This window comes from Cydia amplana, chromosome 5 (assembly GCF_948474715.1).
Source record: "Cydia amplana chromosome 5, ilCydAmpl1.1, whole genome shotgun sequence".
NCBI lineage: Eukaryota > Metazoa > Arthropoda > Insecta > Lepidoptera > Tortricidae > Cydia > Cydia amplana.
Genome location: NC_086073.1, coordinates 7,610,133 through 7,636,132, shown reverse-complemented (window position 1 = coordinate 7,636,132; position 26,000 = coordinate 7,610,133). Strand labels below are relative to the sequence as shown.

Here is a 26,000-nt window from a genome sequence, read left to right as displayed (position 1 = left end):
TTTAATTAAATTTTAATACATATTTTTGTTTAATATTTTTAGCGGATTAAACTATTACTGAAACAGTTTTATGTTGCCAGCAAAATGCAAAATCACCAAAATACAGTTATTATGTAGGCAAAAAAAATTTACCCACTCCTCACAATCATCAAGTGATTAAAAAATAATTATAATTCATACGATATGTTATTTAAGCAATGCTTAATAAGCATATTTTTAAGTTCCATCCAGCCATCCTCCACCTCAGAAATTCATTATTTCGATAGCTACTTTCATTGTGCGTTTAAATATTTCATGTTTTCTTAGCCTAGCAACACAAAATAGAACTGTCAAAATTTTCGTAGCATGACAGGTATGATGACAGATCAACGTTTCGAAAATTTATTTTTAGGTTAAAAACTTAATTGGTAGTAGCTAATTTACCATATTGAGCCAACTAAGCGAGATAATTAACTTAAAGTTTATCATAAGTTAAAGCCATGGCTGAAGCTACAGCTGAAAAGTTGTCAAAGAAGTGAGTATTGTGTGGCATTTCCAAGAAAATACCATCATGTTCGCCACGAAGGCTCTCGCAGCATTGCCTGGGCTGCTAGCTCAAAGGAATACATTTACGGTCAACCGATTCGCATATGTATCGACTGCAGTAAACAAACGGTTAGCATTCATTTATTAATGTATATATTTGTGATATCTAAATATTATTTCAATTTTTTTGCTTCAGTGAATTAAAACGTCGTTTGAAAGCGGAACAGAAGCTAAAAGAAAAGGCGGAAAAAGCCGCTCAGCAACCGGTCGTTGATACGGAAAAGAAAGCCTCAAAGGTTAATGAAGAGGAAATTAGTCCAAATGAGTATTACAAGTTGCGAACAGCTGCCGTGGCAGCTCTCAAGGAGGGTCCCAAGGACCAGCACCCCTACCCACACAAGTTCAACGTTACGAGTTCTCTGGAGGAGTTCATCAACAAGTACAATAATTTAGGAAGTGGAGAAGTACTCGAAAATGTTACACTGAGCGTTGCAGGCAGAGTTCATTCTATAAGGGAGTCCGGGGCCAAACTGGTCTTCTATGATCTGAGGGCAGAGGGATTTAAAATCCAGGTAATATCAATTTTAAACTCAAACTGGTTATAAAATAATTTAAACATTACATTTTCAAATACTATCAACACATCAGCAATATTGCATCAGCGGAATAAATATTAATTTAATTCTCAAATTATTTATATATTGTTGATCTTAATGACAATTGAGCCAAAACCAGCTAAATCACTAGAGAGCTTTTATAATCTTGAAGTTACAACTTTTTTTACAATTTAACCCTTTATAGGTCTCAAAAAAGACCACCCTATAACATCGTCTTTTTGTATTTTTTTCTTGTACAAAATTTTTTGTGCTATAGATTGGCGATGAGGCTTGAATTGAGGATTTTTTTAAGCCTTGCCCGCTAAAGGGTTAAATTATAATTTAGGTATACATTCAAAGGTTAAACCTGTATAACTATTTTTGTCAGTGTAGTTACAAAATGATTATGACTGCATTTAGCTATAAGCAGCCATTTCCTTTTATCTTCAGGTGATGGCTAATGCCAAATTGTATGAGTCTGAGGACAAGTTTGGCCCAGACACTGACAAGTTAAGGCGAGGAGACATCATTGGCTGCGTTGGGCATCCCGGCAAGACCAAGAAAGGGGAGCTCTCCATAGTGCCCAAGACCATCAAGCTGCTGTCTCCCTGTCTGCACATGCTGCCTCATCTGCACTTTGGCCTTAAGGACAAAGAAACAAGATTTAGAAAGAGATATTTAGATCTAATTTTGAATGATAAGGTATGGTCATTTATAAGTTTTAGTTGTATTTTTAAAAATGTTACCAATAAAAACTACATTTTTAGTTGAGATATGCTGTTAAACTGTCATAATTTTTTTTATCATGCTCCAAAATAGAAAAGCCAACATAAAATTTAAAGAATTGTTAATAACAGGGAAGGTTGTCTTATCACTGTTGATAATGTGCAGGTGTAGGAACTTGCTCACATTGCTATAATACATATTTGTAGATAAATGCTTTAGAGTCCAAGGTTATATTACTATATGCATTTTGCTATTATAATAATTCATATTAATGAAATGAATTAGATAAATAACAGGTTTAATAATTTCGTTACCAATAATTAGTTTATTCGCAGTGTGTTTCTATCTTTCATTATATTTTAACAGGTTAGGCAGACATTCTACACAAGAGCAAAAATCATTGCATACATAAGACGGTTCCTGGATAACATGGGCTTCCTTGAAATTGAGACCCCCATGATGAACATGATTGCTGGAGGCGCCACGGCCAAGCCTTTCATCACACATCACAATGATCTCAACATGGACTTGTTCATGAGAATAGCCCCAGAGTTGTACCACAAGATGCTGGTAGTAGGGGGCTTGGATCGGGTCTATGAAATTGGAAGGCAGTTCAGAAATGAAAGCATTGATCTGACTCACAATCCCGAGTTCACTACTTGTGAATTTTATATGGCCTACGCTGATTACAATGATCTGATGAACATCACTGAAACCATGCTTTCTGGGATGGTAAAGAGCATCCATGGATCATACAAGGTAAATAGTATTCTATATATTTCCTTGCTTGTTAGCCTATATTGAAAAAACCTGGTACCTGACACTACTTTGAAATGATCACTACTTTGAAAAAACCTAGTATCTGACATTGCTACTTAATGTTAAAACACAGTAACTGTGTATGCATTCAATACATAGTTACCACATTTGTGGACAGAGCAAGATACCGAGTTTTTTTTTTCAAAGTAGTGACGTGAAGATATGTATGTAGGCACTAGTGTTATTTAGAACCAGGCATATTAAATAAAAATGGCATTGTGAAACATAGGGGAGTATGAAATGAAAAGAGTAGGGTTCACGAAATGCTCTAGTGAGAGGGGCACTAGAGCATTTCATGAACCCTACTCTTTTCATTTTTCTGACAATTGACAAGGACCTGATTTTTGAGCTTAGTTTGATCATAGAGAAAAAAATACATAGAGTGCTCACTCCATACATCAGTTCAGACTATTAATTTCAGTGTCAACATCTAGCATCGAGTAGCGGAACTATCCTGTTGAGATAAGACTTTCCGGTCGGTGCTACATCTATTGTCAAGTAGCAGTACTGATAGTTCCGCTACTCGATGCTAGATGCTAATAGTCTTTTTGGTACTAAAACTGATGTATGGAGTGAGCACTCTATGTATTTTTTTCTCTATGGTTTGATAGAATAATACTAGAAACTTAAACATTACAGGTAAAATACCAGCCAGATGGGCCCGAAGGAGATGAAGTAGAGATAGACTTCACTCCTCCGTTTGCCCGAGTGCCCATGATCTCCACCCTGGAGAGTGTCCTGAAGGTGAAGCTGCCGCCTGCTGACAAGCTGGACACAGTTGAAGCCAACAAGCTCCTCAGCCAACTGTGTGAGAAACATCAGGTAATGTAATTCGTCCCTTTTCAAGACGTGTTTTTTTCTCACAAAATAATTTAATTTAGGATGTTGTCTCACCTTATAATTTAATATATGAAAATTAAGTCACATAAAGGGCAGTGGATCAAACTTTTTTGGGGTTTTCCTGCATTTAGAAATGATAATATCTCTATGAATGATAAAATCAAGGTAGTTGGTATAACTTGGTTACCTAACCCTTTGACCACCAGAGCCGTCTCAATATCGACCTTCCTGAATTCCGACAAGGTTGACGATGACGCGCCGCACACTATAAAGGCTTCGTCACACAGGCGCGTTTTCCGGGCGGGGCGTGAGCGTTTTATATGTAAAAGCGGCATGTGTTGACGAAGCCTGCGTGGCGTTCAAAGGAGGGCACTCGACAAATATTAAAATCATTCATTATTTTCTCAGAGAACTATGATGTATAGTTGGAAAAGTAAATCTACCCAAATTAAAAGTATATAATATAATACCAATTGGAGTAATCTAACTATCAGTGCCGGCCCAAGCCCTTGATCAGGGTAGAGCGAAATCGGGTTTTGGCGCCTTTCGTTGAAGTTTTCAAGCGTATTTTGAGCCCCAGCTAGGGTTGCCAGATCGAAAGGCGCAATTATCGGGAAAAAATATATTTTTTTCGGGATTTTGGGACTTAAGTCGGGAAAAAAATAACATCGCTATCTCACCGCACAATCTCTCGCCACGCACGCCCCGCGCGCTCGCTCACCGACAGTTCGAAACTTGAAATCATTGTTTTTTAACGTGAACCTGTTTTTCGGGACAATTTGCACTTGGTCGGGAATCGGGAACACATGCTAAAAATCGGGAGAATCCCGCCAAATCCCGACCATCTGGCAACCCTAGCCCCAGCCACACTCGCGTCATTTAAAACTCTTTTTTTTCTCATTTGCCATTTTGGCGCCCCCCTTGCCATCCGGCGCCTAGAGCGGCCCCTCCACTCGCTCTACCCTAGATCCGGGCCTGCTAACTATTGTCGACCTTTACAGATTGAATGCCCACCCCCTAGAACCACTGCCAGATTGCTCGACAAGCTAGTAGGAGAGTTCCTTGAAGAAAAATGCATCAACCCAACATTTATCCTGGACCACCCGCAAATCATGAGCCCACTCTCCAAATATCACAGGGAAATACCCGGGCTTACAGAAAGGTAAAAATAATAATATCTCAATATTTTTAAAGTAATGTAACTCGAAACTTTATCGACGTTGACGATGAAGACGCATTTGTCATGCTTATGCTCTCTGTTGGATGAACTCTGTTTATTTGTCTCTGATGGTAATGATGGTATCGTGATAAAGAGGCATAACGGACGCTTAGTTTAAAAAAACTTGGAATATTTAAATTTCATAGATTTGTTTGTAAGGTTTATATATTTACGTCCCAGGTTTGAAGTGTTCGTAATGAAGAAGGAAATCTGCAACGCTTACACGGAGTTGAACGACCCAGCAACCCAGAGGGAGCGCTTCGAGCAGCAGGCCAAAGATCGAGCGGCGGGCGATGACGAGACCCCGCCCACCGACGAAGCCTTCTGCACGGCGCTCGAGTACGGCCTGCCGCCCACGGGTGGCTGGGGCTTGGGAGTCGACAGGCTCACCATGTTCCTTACTAACTCCAATAATATCAAGGCAAGTAGTTAGCAACTTGTTGCCAGGTACATGAGATGCACGAATGTGCATGGAAAGGCTATGTTAAATGCTTTGTTTACGAGATAATAAAAAAAACGTAAAGGCAAACTTATCCTAGCAAGGAATCTCTATGAAGTCTTCTCTTCTAGTTTTTAGGGTTCCGTACCCAAAGGGTAAAAACGGGACCCTATTACTAAGACTCCGCTGTCCGTCCGTCCGTCCGTCACCAGGCTGTATCTCACGAACCGTGATAGCTAGACAGTTGAAATTTTCACAGATGATGTATTTCTGTTGCCGCTATAACAACAAATACTAAAAACAGAATAAAATAAAGATTTAAGTGGGGCTCCCATACAACAAACCTGATTTTTGACCGAAGTTAAGCAACGTCGGGCGGGGTCAGTACTTGGATGGGTGACCGTTTTATTGCTTGTTTTGCTCTATTTTTTGTTGATGGTGCGGAACCCTCCGTGCGCGAGTCCGACTCGCACTTGGCCGGTTTTTTTTTACTTGCTTTTGCAGTTGCGAGGAGAATGAATTGAGATTGATGTTACGGGGTCACTTGAGCGAGTAACCTTCCTTGGTGCATTCTCAAGTCATTGGACCCATTTTACTATAGTGTAGGTTACCCAATGATAGCTAGTAAAAGACCATTTCAATATTACACATATGTAGCGGTTGGGTTTTGTTTTTATTATAATTAATTTACTTGTTTTAGGAGGTGCTACTGTTCCCAGCAATGAAGCCTGACGACCCTAACAAACACAACACGGAAGACGGCAATGCGGCTGCAACGGAGACTCCTAATGGAGTATAACTTTAATCCAAAGGAAAATATATTTATTGTCTTTTCGTCTTATTGATGATTGTTTCTTAATTATTATTTACTATAAAAGTATCCTTGGTTTTGCTTACAAATAAATAACAGTAAAAGTATTGTTTTTGTTTATATTTTATTAAAAACTATTTATATTCCTTTCTCTATGCATACTGATAATAGTAAACAATATTAGCCCTGAATTTCATGGGCAGTATTAATGTCTCTTGCATCCAGCATTTTTTACGTCTCATTACACAGAAGGTAGGGACAAACAGAAATACCTTAATCTATATGTTCAATACATTCACTTCAAGCGACTCACTAGGCGAACACTTTCCGCTAGAAAAAAACGCGTAATCGTATACAATCGTAGCACATAGCGCTGTGCAGTGTATGTATTAAGGATGGGTTCGACCAGTGTGCAGCACAAGTAATTTTGTTGTGAATACATTTTTTGCAGCAAGTAGGAATATATTTTTCTAGGAAGTTGCTGTTGAAATGCATGTTGGTTAATATTTAACAAACCCACCTGGGATATTAAGGTCTTTGAATATTTTAATGAAATATGGGAAGAAATCATACCAATTTAATAAGTTTAATAACAAAATTCCGTATACATAGTAAAAAGTAAACTAAACATTGTAAGAGAGTGAAACTATAAAATTCATCTTAGCTATCACTTTCACATATTGCCTGGGTTGAGTTATAATGCTCCCCTAATTTGTACATATGTCTATGATATGTGATGATTAATGGAGGTCCTTCAAACTCTGCTCCTTGCTCTATACACTCGGGCCCAGAGGCTTGGATTACATTGATGGGACATTTCAATGAATTAGATAATGCTCGAATTTCCAGCTGGCCACCCCACACCTTGGTGTTTACAATCTCATCACAATAATCATTGAATTCACTTTCAGTGAGCATTTCAAATGTATTTGGATTGCTCATAAATGGGAGAAAATCTTCTTTGTTTTGTCTCATAAAAGTTGCAACCTGCATCCGCAGATCTTCTACCGACAATGTGTTAGATCTAGTAGCAAGTACTTGATGCGCCACAGCTTGATAAAGGCAATCTCCGTCAGAAGGTATTGAGAATATTGACAACTTCCTTTCTTTTAATTTATTCGTTATTGATTGAATTTCAATATTTCTTGGTCCATGTAGGTTTTCCTTTTCTTGTAATTTTATTTGTTCTGCTCTTTCTTTGTCCTGTTGTTGCTTTTTATCTCGTCGTTTCTGAGCTTTACTAAGCTTTACTTTGGGTACTTCATCTTCGTCTTCAAGAGATGCAGTGTCGTCAGGTTCCCCAGGTGCATTATCAAGCGCAGCCAGTTCCTCCTCGTGGCGGAGTTCTAGTTCAGACTCTAATTTAGCAATCTCTATTGTTAATTCTTTTTTCTTAGTCTTGTCATTTTTAGCTATTTTTTTCAAGCCTTGTATTTGAGCTTGCAATTCTTTCTTTTCCCTCCTGTGTTTTGCTTCAATTTCTTCTAGAGACATGGGTTGATCCATTTCTTAATTCAGTTTCTAGTATTTTTATTACAATCCTTAATAAATGGTTTTACTTGGAAAGAACTTTAATTAATCCTACTAATTGAGATAATTAAATTTTACCAGACTATTGAATAAAGTTGAACTTCGTGAAGTAAGTAATATCAGATATTATAATATAAGCTATACCCAACCCAAGGGTCTTTCTCCTCTGCTTCTTTTTCCAGACTAAGACTAAATATTAGAATGAATATAAAAATCAATGCTGTTCTAAAGAAATCTAAACCTGGATCTTGATGGATAACACCCTGGGTGGACTGCTGGTGCTGGAGAAATTCTGAAACCTCAAACTGACAGTGACGGATAACGTTGACATTTACCGAGGGTATGTTCAAAAACAAATAAATGTAGTTACTATTCAAACCGAACCAAGTCAAATAAATTGTTTTGTGATCTTTAAAAGGATCTCTAAAAAAAAAACTTTAAAAGCGAATATTTTACACATTTCAGATATAAAATGAAAAAGTGGTCGATTTCTTCCTCAAATCTTCCTTTATTAAATTTATTTACTCTCATCGCATGACTGCTTGTTGCTTGGTAAATTCGCATCGTACATTTTACATTATCTGTGGACGCCATTTTTCGTTGTCGTTTTCGGCTCGCTAATTTTTAATTCGCCTAGATAATATCGATAGATTTAGGTTCTAGATTGAAGAATTTAGAAAGATTTATGTTAATTAGATAGCTTAAACTTTTTACGAGTGGCGCAATTAGTTTACTGCACGGAAATGAATCCTTGTTCTGTACCTGCTCCTCAACAAGACACCGACGGCGATGGAAGGTGGAATAGCATCGTAAGTCTTAAGTTTCTAAAACTATAATGAAGTGTACAAAACCTAAGATGTAATTCTCCTTCTTTTCGACATCGCACCTATAATATTTGCTAACTCTCAATACTTTTTATAAAACAGGTATTACTACTTCTACAAATTCCTAACAAGATTCTTTAAATGTACCTATGTAACGTTATTTTGTGAATTTTTCAGCATAACCGATTCTTGTCTGATGCCAAGGGCAAAGATGGCGATGTTATTTTCATAGGAGACTCCATATTGCAAGCATTGGAACATACTGAAGTATGGAATCAATGGTTTGCTCCTCTTCACTGCCTTAATTTTAGTATCCACAATGATCAGACCCAGAATGTACTGTGGCGTATAAAAAATGGAGAGCTGGACCATGTGGACCCTAAGGTATGTCTACTGATACATTGTTTGTTTATACTTTGCCTCGGCAGCCTTTACTTAAGTACAGTGTTGGCCGAAAGTTAATGCGAATTGAAAATGTTCGCCATTAACCATTATAAATTGAACCTTAAACCGTATCGGACGATTATAGTTTACGATTCAATTTATAATGGTTAATGGCCAGCATTTTCAATTTGCATTAACTTTCGGCCAACACTGCTTAAGTAGTAGTAGTAGTAGTAATTATAAGTGAAACTAATTACCTGTGCCCATATTTTAAATGTTATTATGTATTGCTTTTGCAGGTGATTGTAGTGCATGTGGGCACTAACAACATAGAAAATACACCTGAACAAGTGTGTGAAGGCATCTTAGAAATCATCAGGTCAATTAGGGAAAAACACCCAAGTGCTTATATAGTTTTACCTGTAAGTAATGATATTCAATTTTTTTTTTATCACTTTCCCCCTTTTGTTGCCTTAATTGTAATATAAAAAATGTACTTTGTATCAGATTACCTTGTTTAAGGGGCCATTGCAAATACGCTTCGATTCATTGGGGATCTTTTGTGTAATTAAACTGATACTATAATTTCAAATTAGTTAAGCTTGTATTGTTGTCATTTCAGAGCTTACTACCACGAGGGCAGCACCCCAACAAGTTGAGAGAAAGGAATGCAAAGATCAATGCACTTTTACGGGAAAAAGTCACTTGCATGAACAGAGTAGAAATGGTGGCTATAGATAAAGGATTAATTCAAAATGATGGCACCATTAGCCACCATGACATGCACGACTATCTCATCCCTACCAATGCTGCTTGTCGTAAGGCTTTTGAGCCCATACATGACTTGCTCCAACAAATATTGTTTGAAGGAGAGCCTGAGAAGGACTTGACACCCTCTGAGTAACAAACATGTCCTGATAACATGTATGTATAAATATAGTAGCTTTGCAGTGGATGAGTTCACTGTGATTAAGCGGTTGTACTTACGAGATAGCTTTTTGTTTATCCTAGATTATACTAGTGTCTAGGGACAACATTATTAGCTTTTATAACTTTTTACATTCCAGTTAGATAAGCTTTATAATTTCCTAATTGGCTGTGTTTGTATAGCAACTATTTTTTTATTTAAAATACTAAAGTAAATTTCATGACATTCCATGATTTTTAATAAAGGGATACATTTTCTATTAATTATAAGTACAATGGTGGATGTTTATAAGAAACACCTGAATGGAATATACTTTTATGATAATCAGATTTTGGAAGAAGTTCATAGAAATAATACAGTAATTAAATTGCTGATGCTGCAATTTGTTAAGCAAATATTATGAATCTCTCTATGAAGCTGTTTTTTACATTAATATATCCACCACTGGCCATGTAAGCTTACCTTTTGTTAGACTATGAAGCTTAGATTGTCATGTACAAGGTGTCATGCATATTTAGGCTAATAAGTGGCTTGCAAGTACTTTACAGGGTTTAGTACTTACATTTGTTTGCTCATATTTGCCTTAGCAGATTTATTCATTTAATGAACTCACCATGTTAATTATATTGGCAGCAGATTATGTTATTGTTTGAGTAGGATAATAATTTATTCTAGGTCTTAAACTAGAGAATTTGTAGATGTTTTGGCAATAGCTAGGTATGATTCCTTGATTAGGTCATGTTATATTTATAATTATCTCCATGGAATTGATTACGCCAAAGACTTACGACCCTTTCTCTACCAAAGTTATATTACCAATTACCATCATTTATAAAAACAGATTTATAAAATAAATAAAGTGTTGACTGATATCATTGACATAGATATCTAGGGACTGGCTTTACGGGCAATAATAATGAGGCATGACAGGGGCCAGTACAGCGGTGTGAAATCGCTACAACGCGATTGGTTGATGAGTTCGCATTACGCGCGCGATTGGTTGACGAGTTCACATTACGCGCGCTATTGGTCGCAACTAGTCTCGTTACTCTCGTTAGACTGCACGATTGGCTGGAATTCGTGGGTAGCACCGCTGAACTAGTACGATGTTTAGTGCCCCATTAGCCCGTCCTTAGATATTATACGTCAATGTATTATATACTAAATTTGAACATATAGTATCTCCAACATACCGTAAGTATTTTTTTCATCAGTTGTAAGTTTCACATACATAGATGCATGTTGAAATAGATAATAAGTCAACATATACTTATGAATAACTATGCAATATTTTTATTGATGAATTTGAAGTTGTGAATAAAACTCACCTTTAATTATAGTATGTAACTTATCGCTAGTGTTATTTGATTTGTAGCTACATATTTTATAAGGTACTTTTAGGTACTCGGGTTGCCAAACATGTTGCTTGAATCTCTGAACTGTTGTAAGTATTTATTTGCATGATGAAAGAAGCTTAAGCGTAAACAGTGCAATTATTTCTATAAAATTTTCTTATGAAAATGTCCAATTGTTTTATTTTACTTTAATCAAATCACAAACAATACAAAAACTGCAGAGGTGAAGAATTGCTTATATTTACGCAAGCCACGCCCCCCGGTCGCCACCACGGTCGCTTGCGTCGGAAAGCGTTGCATAAAAATCCCTACAAAGGAGACCACGGCTGCCGGGTCACGACTGCTGTGATCCGAATGTTACCTTTAATTGTGCTATGTCGAGCTTTGGGTTTTCAAGTTCAGTCTTTCATGCTAGAAATAAAGGATAACACAATTTGATACAAAGACAATTTAATACAAGATATTCATTTTGACATCTTTGTAGAAATTTTATCGATTGACAACTTGGGTCAATTTAACCCTTTGACCGCCAAAGCGCGCACGGCTAAATACAGCCCAATTAGCAAAGTCAAATGATTTATTTGTAAACTTAGGTAACAGTGTTGGATACGAAAAAAAAAACCGGCCAAGTGCGAGTCGGACTCAAACCTTTTTTTATTCGAAAATATCTTTAGTCTATCGATAACTTCAAAATGCGTGTGATACCTGCCAGCCTATTATGGATATCTTTATCCACGTGATAAAATAACTGTCACTGTTTAACACCGTGGGAAAGAAAGTGACGGACACCGTTTTATCACGCTGTCACGTAGACAAGAACGACCATCATATCCGTACTGATTGGAATCGAAATAATCGGAAAAATCAAATTACATTATAGTAGGACCTAGAGTTAGATTTGTTTTATTGGAAATTTCTTCTTTAGGAATCTTTTGTTTTCATTTGTTAAATATTAATAGCATTAGTAATTTATGATATAAATATTGGCAAAAAACAGAATACCATATTATATATGTCGAAAAGGAAGAGGGCTAATTGTGTGGGGCTATTGATAGCGGGTGGTGGGCATGGTACCTCGATGTATTACTTCACAGCCAAAATAGTAGGTATGCTACCAACGCATGAAATAAACATTCAGACTCGTTAACCATACTAGTGCCTACTATATTTCAGTACTAAATAATCAAAACGACGAATCGCTATTTAGATCCAAAATTATTTAATTTAAAATAAAAAGATCACATGAAATTTCAAATCTTTATTTTACAAAAGTAAGCTTCTAATGGCACATAAGAAATCAAAATAACACTTGGAATAAAACACTTAGTTAAACGGTTAAAGAACGTGAGAATCTATAAGCTTTCAGAATAATCCTTCAGTAACGTAGCGAATTAGGCACGAGCTTGGCTAACGTCCGATCTCTAGCGCGGTCCGATCGAGAAGAAAGAAGCCAGTTCCAGCGGCGGAGCCAACTGCTCCCGCCTCCAATTCAAGTTGGTAAACCTGCCTGACCAGTCTACCAACAAAACGACAAAAATGCCCACTCGTGCCTACGTTCACTCAAGATACACCTCTTGACGTTCCAAAGCCTTCTACCTGTCATCTTAGTTCAACAATACGCCAATAGATGGTGACGTTATTCACTACGCACAGTGGCGGATTTCCCATAAGGCACAGTAGGCTCGAGCCTAGGGCGGCGAGATATTAGGGGCGGCAAATTGTGACAAAAAATTCGCTGATTATAACAAGAAATAATTCAAAATGTGGCAACGAATTCTCAAAAAAAGGTACCCATAGAGGGAAATGCTTGGAAGTCTTAGAACACAATTTTGGACTTCGTAACTTTGTTTGAATTTGAACTAGTTAGGAGGTGAACATATCAAAAGTCCCCGGCCGTAGCCCTTGCTGAGCCGGGGAAAGAGGGAGGTTTGAAGGTCCCATTTTTCGGTTTTTGGCTTATATCTCGGAAACTATGCGTTCTAACGAAACCTGACGAAAAATGAAACCTGATTAAATTTGCTACAAGTTTTACTCAGTCAAGTTTTTCGATATCTTGAGGGTCCTCTACACTTGTGCGCGAATCGCGTCGCGAAGCCCCGAACGCGTGTGTGGCGTCGATTTCGCAGTGGCTCTTGAAATATTGCATTAAATTTTCTTCAATAATATTGACGAGGAAAGGAACCCGAAAAATTTTAACAGTTTATTACTGATCATATTTATTAAATGACTAAAATGTCCTTTCAACTACTCTGGAATTAGCTGGAGGCCAAAATAAGGAAAAAAAAAAGTTATATGAGTGTTTATAGGTGAATTTTGGCAAAAAAAAAAGATTTTCTTATATTTCTTTTTAGATTTTTTGAATGTTTTTGCACATAAAAAGTAAGTGTTATTGGTAAAACTGTCACTTAAAATGAATAAGTATTTGCTTTTTTTCGTAAACCCTATTTTTTTTTGCAAAGCGTTACTACTTTCTGACGTTTATCAATAAGGATAATATGTAGACTACGTCGCATAGTGGCAACATCGCCACCTTAAATGCATTTTAGATGTTTTGTTTTTTAATTGGTAATAATTCTGAAACTAGGCGAGTTCCAGAAAAGTTTATAGGACATTTTAGTCTTTAAATTAAATATGATCAGCGGCGATATCATGGTCGCATTTTTATCACTTGTCATGTTATGCGTCACTTTCGCACTTACATACTTGTTAGAACGTGACAGGCATGATATCATAAAAAACCAACCATCTTAGCCCTACAGGAATACACTGTTAAAATCTTATAGGTTGTACGTAGTTGTACCGTAAATATTTACATATTATGTATTGAAGGAAATTTAATGCAAAATTACAGAGAGTGGATTTCTCAAAAACTAAACAAAATACCTATCGAAAAACTCGACTGACTCGACTGTATAAAACTTGTAGCTTAATTTAATTAGCTTTGATTTTGTATAATGAATTTGTCACAAGGACGCATAGTTACTGAGATATAATAAGCAAAAACCTGAAAAATGGGACCTTCAACCAAACCCTCCTACCCCCGCTCAAGGGGACTTTTGATATGTTCACCTCCTAACGAGCCCAAATAGAGTTACTAAGTTAAAAATGTGTCCCAAGCATTTCCCTCTACACCTTTTCGTCGCCTGACCTAAATGTAGTCAATATGATGGGTGCTGATGCTGAGAAAGGGGCGGCTACAAGGCCTGGAGCCTAGGGCGGCAAAGACTGCAAATCCGCCACTGACTACGCAACTTTATTATTTCGTTACAAGCAAATAATACGTAGCCAAACATTGCTAATCGACTTTATACAGGCGTTTAAAGCTGTGAACTGTAACACTGCAATACGTCCTTCTGGTGTCTCGCTCCGACATATATAATAGCGACCCGCCCCGGCTTCGCACGGGTTAACAAATTATACATAAACCTTCCTCTTGAATCACTCTATCTATTAAAAAAACCCGCATCAAAATCCGTTGCGTAGTTTTAAAGAATTAAGCATACAGACAGACAGACAGCGGGAAGCGACTTTGTGTTATACTATGTAGTGATAGTGATTTTGCATTTTTTTATGTGCTTCGAATAAATTTCTAGACATTATTCCGAATCTAATGGGGTACTTATCACAAGTATTTTTTAGGATAGGTATCTCTATTTTCCACCATTTTGAATTTGTCGATTATACTACTTAACGAAATCTTTAAAAAGTGCATAAAATCTAAAAAAAAAACGTTACTCGACTATAAGTTCCTTAAACGAGAAGATTACTCTGCCAAATGAAATTCTTACAATAATTGTTCTGCTAATGAACACAAAAACGAATTGAACGGTATGTGAACCAAAACTAGCAAATGTCGTCTAAAAGTTAGATGTTCGGCGAAACGTTGTGTGTGAAAAATCTGCGAAAAATTGGTCGGGGAATCATTAGGTACCTACCCCCCTAATAGATTTGTGACGTCACACTTTCACGGTTTATTGAGATCGGGATGGTCGTTCTAGAGTCATGATTGTTCATGAGCGAGTTCGACACCTACTCTGACTCGTACTTGCCGATTTTCGGGTGGCTGTGACCACAACCTGTTTTGAGGGCTGGATCCGCGCCTGGACGGTAGGCAACATATAAGCGACAGTTCGCGAGAGACAGAAACGCTCTGCGTGACGCTCTGTGGTGTCAAGTGATGGTCGCGGTCTTCTGTCTCGGTCGCTTGTGTCTGTCGCGGCGCGAACCTCCACCTTAACAGTTTACCACAAAAAATGCTGATTTTAAATACCATAATACCAGGATTTTCTATAACAGTCACTTTATTAATAATTTAACACTACTATGATACTATTACATATAATACAGTCAATACTTGTTTAAGAGTCTCATAAAATAGTAAACGAGTGGTAAAGTAGCACTTCTGTGAACTAGTGAACTGTCAAACACATTAAAATTGCACTTCTGGAGCTTATTTAGATAATTGTTTATTGCTGCAGCTGGAAGAAATATTTGATTAGCTAATTTCGGCACATCTATTTTTCTTGCCTGAAAAAGAAACGACGAAATTAGAATAAGACTAGTTGGGAGTTGACACATGCTAAATAAATATAAAATCTTTGATATTTCATACCTTTTTAAGATGATTATTTGCTGAGATTGCAACTTCATGTGTGCAATTTCTCATGTTCTCACTATCCCGACATCTCAGCACATCTTCTTGAGATACATTATGCTTCATTAACAAATCCATGGGTACATATACCATTTTAGAATAACTAGACATAGGTATAGACCTGTAATTAACCACAATGTATAAATAATCATCATATTTTAATTACATATTTATATAAAAATCCTCTTTTAAAGGACATATATCAAAAATGCGATAGGTAAGTATATAATTTAAATTATACAAAACAGGTATGTTCCATTTTAAAGCAAATATTAATTTAATAATGCAACTAATACAATGTTATTTAGGAGTACAGTGTATCTAAACGGGATATTCAATCTATGTTATGCATATCAACATCTTAGGGATCACTCCCTAGCACTTCATAAAAACAATGTCTAAAGGAAGATGGGCAGATTTGTATGGACACTGGCCTATGAACCAATAAGAATATGCGACATACCATTGGAAAGGTTTTTTATATACTCCATTTTTTTGTATGACGAGACTTGTCAAATTTCTGTTTAAAAAAAAAATAATTATGACACAAAAAAACATAAGAAAACGAATAAAAAACTAAAATATTGTGACACCAAATCATCCACAATAACAAAACCTTAATGATCTGCGACACAGGAACTCAGTATCGAAAAAAACTATACAGTCACGTTTAAACTCACACTACTTTTTGCGGTTATAACTTTTTTCACACAAAGATTTGAAACTATCTGCCATATTAAAAGTATTAGAACTTAGAATACACTATCCAGTGACATATTGCTTGTCCTTATTGGTCATTAGGCCAATTTGCCCACCTTCCTTTCAGATTAATAAAAATGAAAACAGTAACACATACCTTAGCATATTGGTGAGTCCTTGGGCTTTACCTAGATGGGATGCCGCATGATCAGCATGCAAGTTCTGAATGCCCGCCAGCCAGAGTATTGTATAGTATATCGCCGATACACTGTCATCAGTGTATTTCTCTAAATCAGCCAGGCTGCCAAAATATTTTGCTTTCATTAACCTCTGTCTGGAGTCAATGAGTTTTTGCAAATTTCTCTTTGGTATCTTGTAGACACTACAGACCTACAATAAACAAAATGGAAAAAGAACCCTTAATAAAAGGGAATTTCAAAGATCTTTAGATTAAAATTATATGAATATAGAAGAAAGTTAACTTACCTTAAATAACTCTTGAGCAACAGGGTTAGCTGGAACCTGACTAAGACTTTGATCCTTCTTATAAATGTCCTTCAAAGTGTCTTGCCAAAATTGCATCCGCATCATTGCAATTTGTGGATCTGTAGTTTGGTCTTGCACCCTGGCAACTTCTACATTGAATGCTCTGACCACTAGCGCCGGTGACCGAAGAGCTTTTGTCATTAGTAGTGTCGCCAGAAAATTTTCATAATCATGCGATCTATCTGTGAAAGAAGACAGAAGTACCAGAATACGCTGTTTATCTGAGAGATGACAAAGAAAGTAAACTAAAAAAGTTAATTACTTTACTATATTTGCACAATAATTAACAGAATCTTCATTAGAAGTAGAAGTTGTAGTTAGCGTTCGTATTTTCGCATGTTGCATCGTCTTGAAAGTTTGTGTCAATAATTTACTCATATTTTTCCTTGTTAAAAACATTGTGTGTTTTCTGATGTTGTTTCTTTTCAGGTTCCACTTTCCCAACCATTAAATTTCTTTGTTTTTAATAATTTTATTAATGTTTTTTGGTTATGTTTTGAAGATAAATGTCATTCATAATCATAAGTCAAAACTGTCAAAAGTATTGATCGACATTTGACATTTCAAGTGTGTGCTGCCAGTAGTCAAATTAATGGAAGAATAGGTAGCCGATTTAGTTAATCGATTTACTCTCAAATCGATTAACTCTTACGACTTTGCTGCACTACAGATGAGTTGTGCAAGCGAGACAGCACTAACCTAACTCTGTCACGGTTGCCCATCGTCGCCGCATCCAATTTCGGCGCCAGAGCAACTTGTACATGCCTACGAAGCTGGAGGTCCCGGGTTCGTATCCCGGTAACCGGGCATTTTATTTGTGTGTTCATCACAAATATTTGTTCCTTAGTTATGGATGTTTTCTATGTATTTAAGGACTTATATGTATCTATAAGTATATATTATATATATCGTCGTCTAGTACCCACAACACAAGCCTTATTGAGCTTACCGTGGGACTAGGTCGATTTGTGTAAGAGTGTCCTATAATATTTATTTATTAATCTTCCGTACAATTTAGAATTTCGCACTTTTTGTAGGTACTGACAAAGTTGGTTTGCCAGAGTATATATAGTTACTTAATAATATATCAGTAACAACTGTTTTACTTTTCAAGTAAGAAAGCACTTCCATGGTTTCTCTTCAAAATAACACAGGTACCATGCAGGTACCTAAGCACTATTTTCTAAAGTGACCCCAACAAGATCACAACAATTGTGTCGCGTTAGTTAAGTAATTCAAACGCGTGTTATTCGTGGGCGTCGTCTGGGCTCAGAAAGGCGAACCACAAACCAGGCCCTGTATAAGAACGACCTCGTAACCCGTAGAAACTAAGCGTGATCAAATACCACACGTCTAGGTATAATGAATCGTCTAAAACGAAGTGCTCGGTAATTTATGGAAAAACCAGACCAGACCAGGACCAAGGACTCAAAAGATGAATGGAATTTATAGGTAAGTATCAATGCGTATTGCGTATGCGTGTAAATAACAAAAACAAGAGCTAAACGTAAACATTGCACAAATAACATGTACAAAGTTCAAAACAACATTAAAGATCTATTCTATTTATTTGATACGAAAAGGTCTACATAATGTTTCAAGACTACCCTGTATAAATGTGCTTTCGCAAGTGACCACCGAGAGTGCTGGTTTCAATACACCACTAAGTTATTCAAACTAATAATATTAGTTTCTAAGTAAAACGGATATTTAGGTAGGTAAACGTTTAAACTGTTATCGCTTTATTTTTAGTCGTAGATAATTGCATGAAACTAATTTGTTTCACATTGAAATAATGAGCCCTATTAATAGGTATATCATAAAAATTAAAGTTTGCTTGTCTCAATGTTTGTTAAGTTATACTTATCACGCAAAAAAATCTGAACAACCTTGGGTGAAATTCGCCGGCATACTTACAGGTATTAAAAGGGTTAAAAATGTTAAAATGGTAATAGGGGACGTGTGAGAGCGCCAATAGCACCCAATAGTCCGAGGCTGAATGACCGACACCACCGCCCCGCCCCGGCGGTGAATGTTTCACCCGAGTTAAACACTCTACCTACTTTTCATTTCAAATACGAGGCGAGGAAGTGCATATGTTTTTAGGGTTCCGTACCCAAAGGGTAAAAAACGGGACCCTATTACTAAGACTTCGCTGTCCGTCCGTCCGTCCGTCCGTCACCAGGCTGTATCTCATGAACCGCGACAGTTGAAATTTTCACAAATTATGTATCTCTGTTGCCGCTATAACAACAAATACTATAAAAAAAAAATTAAGGGGGACTTCCATACAACAAACACGATTTTTTTGCTCTATTTTTTGTTGATGGTGCGGAACCCTCCGTGCGCGAGTCCGACTCGCACTTGGCCGGTTTTTTTAAACATGTCTAAGTATATTTTTTATCGTATTTCTTTAGGGTACTTTCAATTAATACTTTAGGCAATCAAGACAAGACAAATCCATTTAAACCCAAATTTCAATTGCTTATAAACGTACTTGGAACGTAAAGAGCATTGGTGCAGAAACGTATCATTTTCTGCACACCTTTTAGAACAACAATGACCCTCTTTCTGAGCATGAGAAACTCATTTCTGCCGAGGTAGTTTGGCGCTCGAACGCAGTGTGAGGTTGTGAGCGCCAATAGTCCGAGGCTGAACGATGCCTTACTTTTCATTTCGAATGCGAGGAAAGTAAAATGCATGTGTTTTTTTAAAACATGACTAAGTATAAAATTTATAGTATTTTTTGAGGGTTATTTATGGAATGGGGGGTAAAATATCAGAATGGAAATTGACGCTATAGCTATATTGGCTATACTCCTCAACCTGACCAACATTTTTTCAGCGACTTTTAAAAATAATGAAAACTTCAATAATGAATTTGTTCATACAATATAAATTTTACCTTCAATGTACTTACGCCTTAAACATAACAAAATTCGCAATACATTGCGTCTTAAAAAAAACTTTAAAGTGTAAGTATTAAAAATCAAAACACAAATTATTTTTAAAAGTCGCTGAACTAATGTTGGTCAGTTTTAGGAGTACATCCTACAGTTTAATTTTTTGCTCGTGTTACAGGCCACACCCGTATATAGATAGATACTTAGAAGATTTGTTTGAGTGGGAATGGGAAAATTCAGGGTATGTCAAAAGAAAAAGTAGCTATTGGAGATTTAGTAACATGATCTCATTTCCCGGGGAACAATTAGAATTTTGTATACTCAACAAGAAAATATCCATTGTCACCATACCTACTTATTTAAACTACGCACATTGAAGCATTTGAAGCAGCTACGCATTCAACGCTTTATATATTTTATGTATAATCCGGGGCCAATGGTACGAAGAGTGGAGTAGTTTATGGAGGTAAGGGTGGAATGTTTACAACTAGCTCCACTGTCGTCATCTCATCTGCATTTTGAAACCAGTTCCGCGGCTCGATCACGCCAGCCGTCTCACACCAGATCGGATTCAATACAAAACTGAGGTGTATCGGTAAGCGGGCACTATTTACGATTGTGTTCTCTAAAGTGTCACCATAGCGTTCAACATTTTGCAAGTTGTGTGCCCATGTCGCAGAGGTCTCTGAGCAGGGAGGTGTGGGAGGTGCGTGCTTCAGCGTTGGCTCGCGACACCCATAACGTGATCAGGGAGATCGTGGAGAACTTACAAGTGGAACCGCACCCTAATAAGCAGTTAATTGCTCTTTCCATTGGTGAGTTCAGTAGGTGCGCGACAGTGATGTGTTTGTGCCGTACGTACAGGAAATGTAAAATAAAAAAGTTTATAATAGTACCAAATGTCATAAAAAAATAGGTAAGTACGACTTAAAACAATCTAAGGGGGAAAACTATGTAATGCTGTTATAATTTATTTACATTTTGATCATAAAATATTAATTAATTATAAATATATAATTTAAATAAATTAAACCACCTGATTGTGATTAGTCCGCCATGATCGTGAGGAAACCGGACTAATCCCAATAAGGCCTAGTTTACCCTCTGGGTTGGAAGGTCAGACGGCCTGGATGGGATGGATGGGATTCTTGGGATTAGTTGCCAAGCGGACCCCAGACTCCCATGAGCCGTCGCAAAATGCTGGGACAACGCGAGGAAGATGATGATGATACATAGTTCGTTTATTGATGTGTTAGGACTGTTACCTGTACCTATGTGTGGGTTTTAAAGCTAAATTGGAAGCACTTCCTAATCAATAGGGCTTAGGCGTATATTTGTTACCTATACCTACCTAAAGCAGGTTTTACTTTAATCTAGGTATAGGTAAAGAACTATTTTGTGTAGGTATGTTTTATTTTAAAGTTTTAGACCTAGTAGTTTTGGAGATAAAGGGGGGGGGGGGGGATGGTCATTTTAGGGTTTAGGGTTCGGTTAAAAAACGGGACCCTATTACTAAGACTTCGCTGTCCGTCCGTCCGTCCGTCTGTCACCAGGCTGTATCTCATGAACCGCGATAGCTAGACAGTTGAAATTTTCACAACTGATGTATCTCTGCTGCCGCTATAACAACAAATACAAAAAAAAATTAAGGGGGGCTCCCATACAACAAACACGATTTTTTTGCTCTATTTTATGCTGATGGTGCGGTAGGTAGGTATACCCTCCGTGCGCGAGTCCGCCTCGCACTTGGCTGGTTTTTTTGTATATTTTCTTAAATAACTTCTAAACTATTTATACAGTCTATTCAAGTCTATAGACTATGTCTAGTAGTCTGTCTGTGTATAGTCTATTTAAGTTGCAAAAAATGTATATTCGAAAATTTCGAAATTCTCAAAATGAGCTCTTTCATTTGATATATGTAACACGATATACCTAGTTTGCAGAACTTTGTTTTAACTTTCTCATTTACCCCCAAAAGTGGCCCGGATTTGTTTACGTCACATATCCGTCTGTGGGCCACAAATTTACAGAAGTGTATCAAATTTAAACTTAATTGATCCAGTACCTAGTTTGAGATATTTTTCTTCTAAACTATGGGCCCATAACCTATTGAAACAAATATTCCTTGCACACAATATTGGTTGAAGTATGTCAAATTTACATATTTGAAAAATACAGCAGTTATATAAAAAGTTGTACCTGATAGCCAGTTTCAACAGTTTTGGAGAAAATGGGCTGTGACAGACGGACAGACAGGCGCACCAGTGATCCTATGGGTTCCGTTTTTTCATTATGAGTTACGGAATCCTAAAAAATATAATTCGATAGTTTATGAATTAGGCTTAGGGTATATATACATTTCAAGAATAAATGTCACAAAGAATTTTCCACAATCACTCGGGAATTAATAACAAAAAGAAAAATTGTCTCCAAAAATTACTTTTATTTTTTCATTAAATATTTTTTTAGACGAGGTAGTTGACCTGTACTTTTTTATTGTTAAATGATAGTACGATATCAGCTAAAAGTTGACATCAAAATGATAGCGCTAGTTAAAACATTTCACAAGTTACACCACAGTTACACGCTTATACGAGTAACACGTGTCCATCCAAACAATGCAATCAGCGACAAAAGCTTATTATACAAAAATGTTTTCTTTTTCTTTGAAAACAGCTTCATTTGTTTTAATTTAAAGTAAAATTGTAAATAATATAATGACTGGGTAAATAAATAATCTTCCCCAGACCCCAACGTTGACCATGTACAATAAGTACTTATCCTTAATTTAAATGTTACATGATAGGTAAAATTAAACTTAAGTTAAGATTAATTTTACCTATACCTATGGTTACCGATCACGACTTTTAAAATAATATAGTAAAGGTGACTAGTGGAAAAACGTGATTTTTGTAAGAATTAGAGGAGTACCTATAGTACCTATTATATCAATTAAGTCAAGGTTAACAAGGTTGGCATTCTACTCGTATTTTGCCAAAATGCTAAAGCCGGAATGTTTAGGGGAATTAATTAATTTAATTATTGCACAATTATATATTTATCGGTGTCATAACTCATAACAAGATTATTTGCCGATTACCTATACTTTTTGGTAATATATTTTTAGGTGACCCGACTACATTTGGAAACCTCAATCCACCAGACCAAGTGCTACAGGCTGTGCGGGACAGCATCGAGTTGCTTAGCTCTAGAAGTTACGGTCCCGGTAAAGGACACCAGGATGTCAGGGAAGCGGTGGCAGAGTACTGTGCCCACCAAGGACCGGTCACAGCCGAGGACGTCATCCTCTGCAGCGGCTGCTCTCACGCCATCGAGATGGCCGTTACCGTGCTGGCCGATGCCGCCCAGAACATTCTGGTGCCGCGACCGGGGTTCTTGATATACAGAACCTTATCCGAAGGCTTAGGAATTCAAATAAAATATTACAATTTGTTGGTGAGTGCTGACATTTAATTAAAAGAAAAATGAAATAGGTATATGTGCATGGAAAAATATAAACCTGGCTTGTGGACACGTGGATAACAGTTATAAATAAAATTTGCAAAGTAGCCTCGTTTATTGAAATGTGGAAGTAGATAAACAAGAGTCGATGGCATTCAAGTTTCTAGAGGCATAACAAGTTTTCATTTGATTGTAGACTAGTTTGCATATTGATCATTTACGTATGATCTTCTTGGTTACTGCGTAGATATATGTTAAGGGAATTTAGAAGCTTACTTAAAGTAACTACATTGTTTCATCATTTACAGCCTGATCAGCAATGGAAAGTCGATCTGGACGATCTCGAAGGACAAATAGACAACAAGACCGCGGCAATAGTTGTTATAAATCCGTCAAATCCTTGCGGATCAGTGTACAGTAAAGAGCATTTGACTGAAATATTAGATATTGCGTCGAGAAATCGTGTTCCCATAATAGCAGATGAAATATACGAGCATATGGTGTTTTCTGGCAATCAGTACCATGCTCTTTCCTCGCTCTCAATTGATGTTCCTGTGCTCTCTTGTGGTGGACTGACTAAGAGGTTTCTAGTGCCGGGTTGGAGGATGGGCTGGGTGATCATACATGATCGTCAGAATATATTTGGGAAAGAAGTTCGCAGAGGTTTGAATAATATGACTACTAGGATACTTGGCCCTAATACTCTTATTCAGCGTGCCTTACCCGCTATCCTGCAACTCACGCCACAGAGCTTTTTCGACGATGTGTTAATGTTTCTAGAGGTGAGTGGAAGTTTCTGGTCGCCCGCGTGCTTATCGGTTGACGGTTAGTAGGCGCCGGTGTAGTATTTTAATGAAAATGAAGAAATTTGAATAGATTATAACTGATAGGTGGATACGGTTAATTCCACGGCTGCTCAACGGTTATTTCGATACAGTATATTGTTGATTATGATAAGCACTGGTTTGTTTCTAGAAAACAAAAATTAAGAATAATCGCATACTATAATTACTTACTGTGTTATTGTGTTACCCTTATTGTCCTTTGAACAAAACAAACTAAAAGGGTTGCGAGTATTTACCAGGTTAGCTAAATTATGAACCTTAATTGTAGGTATCTAATATTTTTCACCACACTAACTGGTAAAGGCTTTCTTGATTGTTCAAAAACTGATAGCAAAGTTGCATTTTATTCACATGTGAGACAAAGTACCTAATCAAATACAAATTTTGAGTTGTTTTCTTATATTTGCTGGTAGAATTGACTTATAACCTTTTAACCGCCAGCAATTTTTTAGGGTTCCGTAGCCAAATGGCAAAAAACGGAACCCTTATAGATTCGTCATGAAGATCGAGCGTGCTTGTGTCGCCACCGACAGTAATTGTACCACGCAGAGTAAGGTTGGCATATACAGTTACGGGAGTTATAAGTGTGCTGTAAAAATCAAATCAGATCTTTGTCTTATTTATCAGACTGTGGCGAAATGAGCTGGATATGTAATGTCTTATATATCAGACTCTGGCGGTTAAAGGATTAAATGATGATTTTGACAACAACATTGCCCCCTTGTAAAACAAATAACTATTGTTTATGTTTATAGAGCCAAGCCAAGCTAGCTTACGAAGCACTGCGCCGAGCCCCCGGATTGCGGCCCGTGATGCCTCAAGGAGCCATGTATATGATGATACAAATAAAGATGTCCCTATTTCCCCAGTTCGACAACGAGCTTCAATTTGTCGAGAGACTTGTTTCAGAACAATCAGTATTTTGTCTACCTGGAAAGGTCAGTAAACATACAATTTAAAATGCAATGCTCACCAATGTTGTTAGGCGATTCAGTAGTTTAATTGGCTATAGAATTAATAAATACCTACTTAGGGATCAAATTGATTTATTAATTAATAATTACTTAACTTAGGAGCTTTACATTTAATCAAACGAGTCTGTTTGTCTGTAGGTATTATGTTCGCGATAAACTCAAAAACTAATTGAAGTTGCATTTTCGTGCGGTTTTCACCTATCAATAGAGTGATTTTGAGGAATTCTGTTCTTCAGGTCGCTAGTAAATAGTAATTCATAATGTATTCATTGCTTTTATGGGTTTTACAAGATTTTAAAGTATTTACATGTTCCATGTTGTTCATGTTCATGTGTTAATATAATTAAGGTGCGGTTCATTTAAATTTAAGCCGTAATCTCTGATGATCTGAGGTTCCTTCTTGACCTTTGGCGTCCACACTCCACAAATATGTTTTTTTGTGTGTGTGATTGATTTCTCTTGTGTTTGTTTCCAGTGTTTCGAGTACCCTAACTACATGCGGATTGTCCTGACAGTACCGGAGGAGATCATGCGAGAAGCATGCGATCGCATAACGGTATTCTGCAGAGAGCATATCGCCTCCAGAGACAATCTGAAGGAAGTCGATACTAATTTCGTTTATGTGGAGCCTGTCAACGAAGTCATCTGTGAACACCAACCTTAAATATACCTAGGCTCATTGCGCTATTTTCCGTCCATGCTCTAGTTTTCGTTCACTTGACATATTAGCAAATAATATTTTTGATATTTAATTTGCTACTTGATACCATCTTGATAGCTACATAATTTTTATGTAGATAGATAGGTAATATGTATATCGTTTCGATATTAAGGATTGCAATAAGTCCAAATTTGTGCAGCAATGTAGGTTTATATTGAAATTTCCTCGAGTGGACGAAAACTACAGCTGGACGAAAACAA

General features: G+C 36.9%; 5 protein-coding genes across 7 annotated transcripts; 3 read left to right on the top strand and 2 right to left on the bottom strand.

The window, feature by feature from the left end:
• Positions 1-379: 379 nt before the first annotated feature.
• On the top strand, positions 380-6,073 carry LOC134647972 (lysine--tRNA ligase). Of its 2 annotated transcripts, none has more exons than XM_063502392.1 (8): positions 380-514; positions 722-1,097; positions 1,572-1,823; positions 2,214-2,606; positions 3,306-3,488; positions 4,508-4,668; positions 4,906-5,146; positions 5,865-6,073. In XM_063502392.1, the coding sequence occupies exons 1-8, from the start codon at positions 480-482 to the stop codon at positions 5,961-5,963; spliced, it is 1,740 nt and encodes a 579-aa protein (XP_063358462.1). In that variant the 5' UTR covers positions 380-479; the 3' UTR covers positions 5,964-6,073. The 2 variants fall into 2 exon arrangements, with proteins under 2 accessions (XP_063358462.1, XP_063358461.1); XM_063502391.1 differs by lacking the exon at positions 380-514 and adding an exon at positions 520-654.
• Positions 6,074-6,573: 500 nt separating this feature from the next.
• Positions 6,574-7,537, bottom strand: LOC134647998 (deubiquitinase OTUD6B). Its single transcript, XM_063502428.1, has one exon. The coding sequence runs from the start codon at positions 7,479-7,481 to the stop codon at positions 6,636-6,638; it is 846 nt and encodes a 281-aa protein (XP_063358498.1). The 5' UTR covers positions 7,482-7,537; the 3' UTR covers positions 6,574-6,635.
• A 547-nt stretch (positions 7,538-8,084) lies between these two features.
• Positions 8,085-9,697, top strand: LOC134648001 (platelet-activating factor acetylhydrolase IB subunit beta homolog). The gene is made up of 4 exons (XM_063502432.1): positions 8,085-8,314; positions 8,507-8,713; positions 9,013-9,135; positions 9,336-9,697. The coding sequence occupies exons 1-4, from the start codon at positions 8,249-8,251 to the stop codon at positions 9,615-9,617; spliced, it is 678 nt and encodes a 225-aa protein (XP_063358502.1). The 5' UTR covers positions 8,085-8,248; the 3' UTR covers positions 9,618-9,697.
• A 5,578-nt stretch (positions 9,698-15,275) lies between these two features.
• LOC134647912 (NADH dehydrogenase (ubiquinone) complex I, assembly factor 6) lies at positions 15,276-17,401 on the bottom strand. Of its 2 annotated transcripts, none has more exons than XM_063502285.1 (5): positions 17,158-17,401; positions 16,836-17,077; positions 16,507-16,739; positions 15,609-15,771; positions 15,276-15,523 (listed from the first exon to the last, which is right to left on the bottom strand). In XM_063502285.1, exons 2-5 carry the CDS (start codon positions 17,034-17,036, stop codon positions 15,344-15,346), a joined length of 777 nt encoding a protein of 258 aa, XP_063358355.1. In that variant the 5' UTR covers positions 17,037-17,077; positions 17,158-17,401; the 3' UTR covers positions 15,276-15,343. The 2 variants fall into 2 exon arrangements, with proteins under 2 accessions (XP_063358355.1, XP_063358354.1); XM_063502284.1 differs by having other exon boundaries at positions 16,836-17,073.
• A 2,826-nt stretch (positions 17,402-20,227) lies between these two features.
• On the top strand, positions 20,228-25,743 carry LOC134648237 (tyrosine aminotransferase). Its single transcript, XM_063502724.1, has 5 exons — positions 20,228-20,613; positions 22,926-23,254; positions 23,569-24,042; positions 24,861-25,043; positions 25,555-25,743. Exons 1-5 carry the CDS (start codon positions 20,469-20,471, stop codon positions 25,741-25,743), a joined length of 1,320 nt encoding a protein of 439 aa, XP_063358794.1. The 5' UTR covers positions 20,228-20,468.
• The last annotated feature ends 257 nt before the right edge of the window (positions 25,744-26,000 follow it).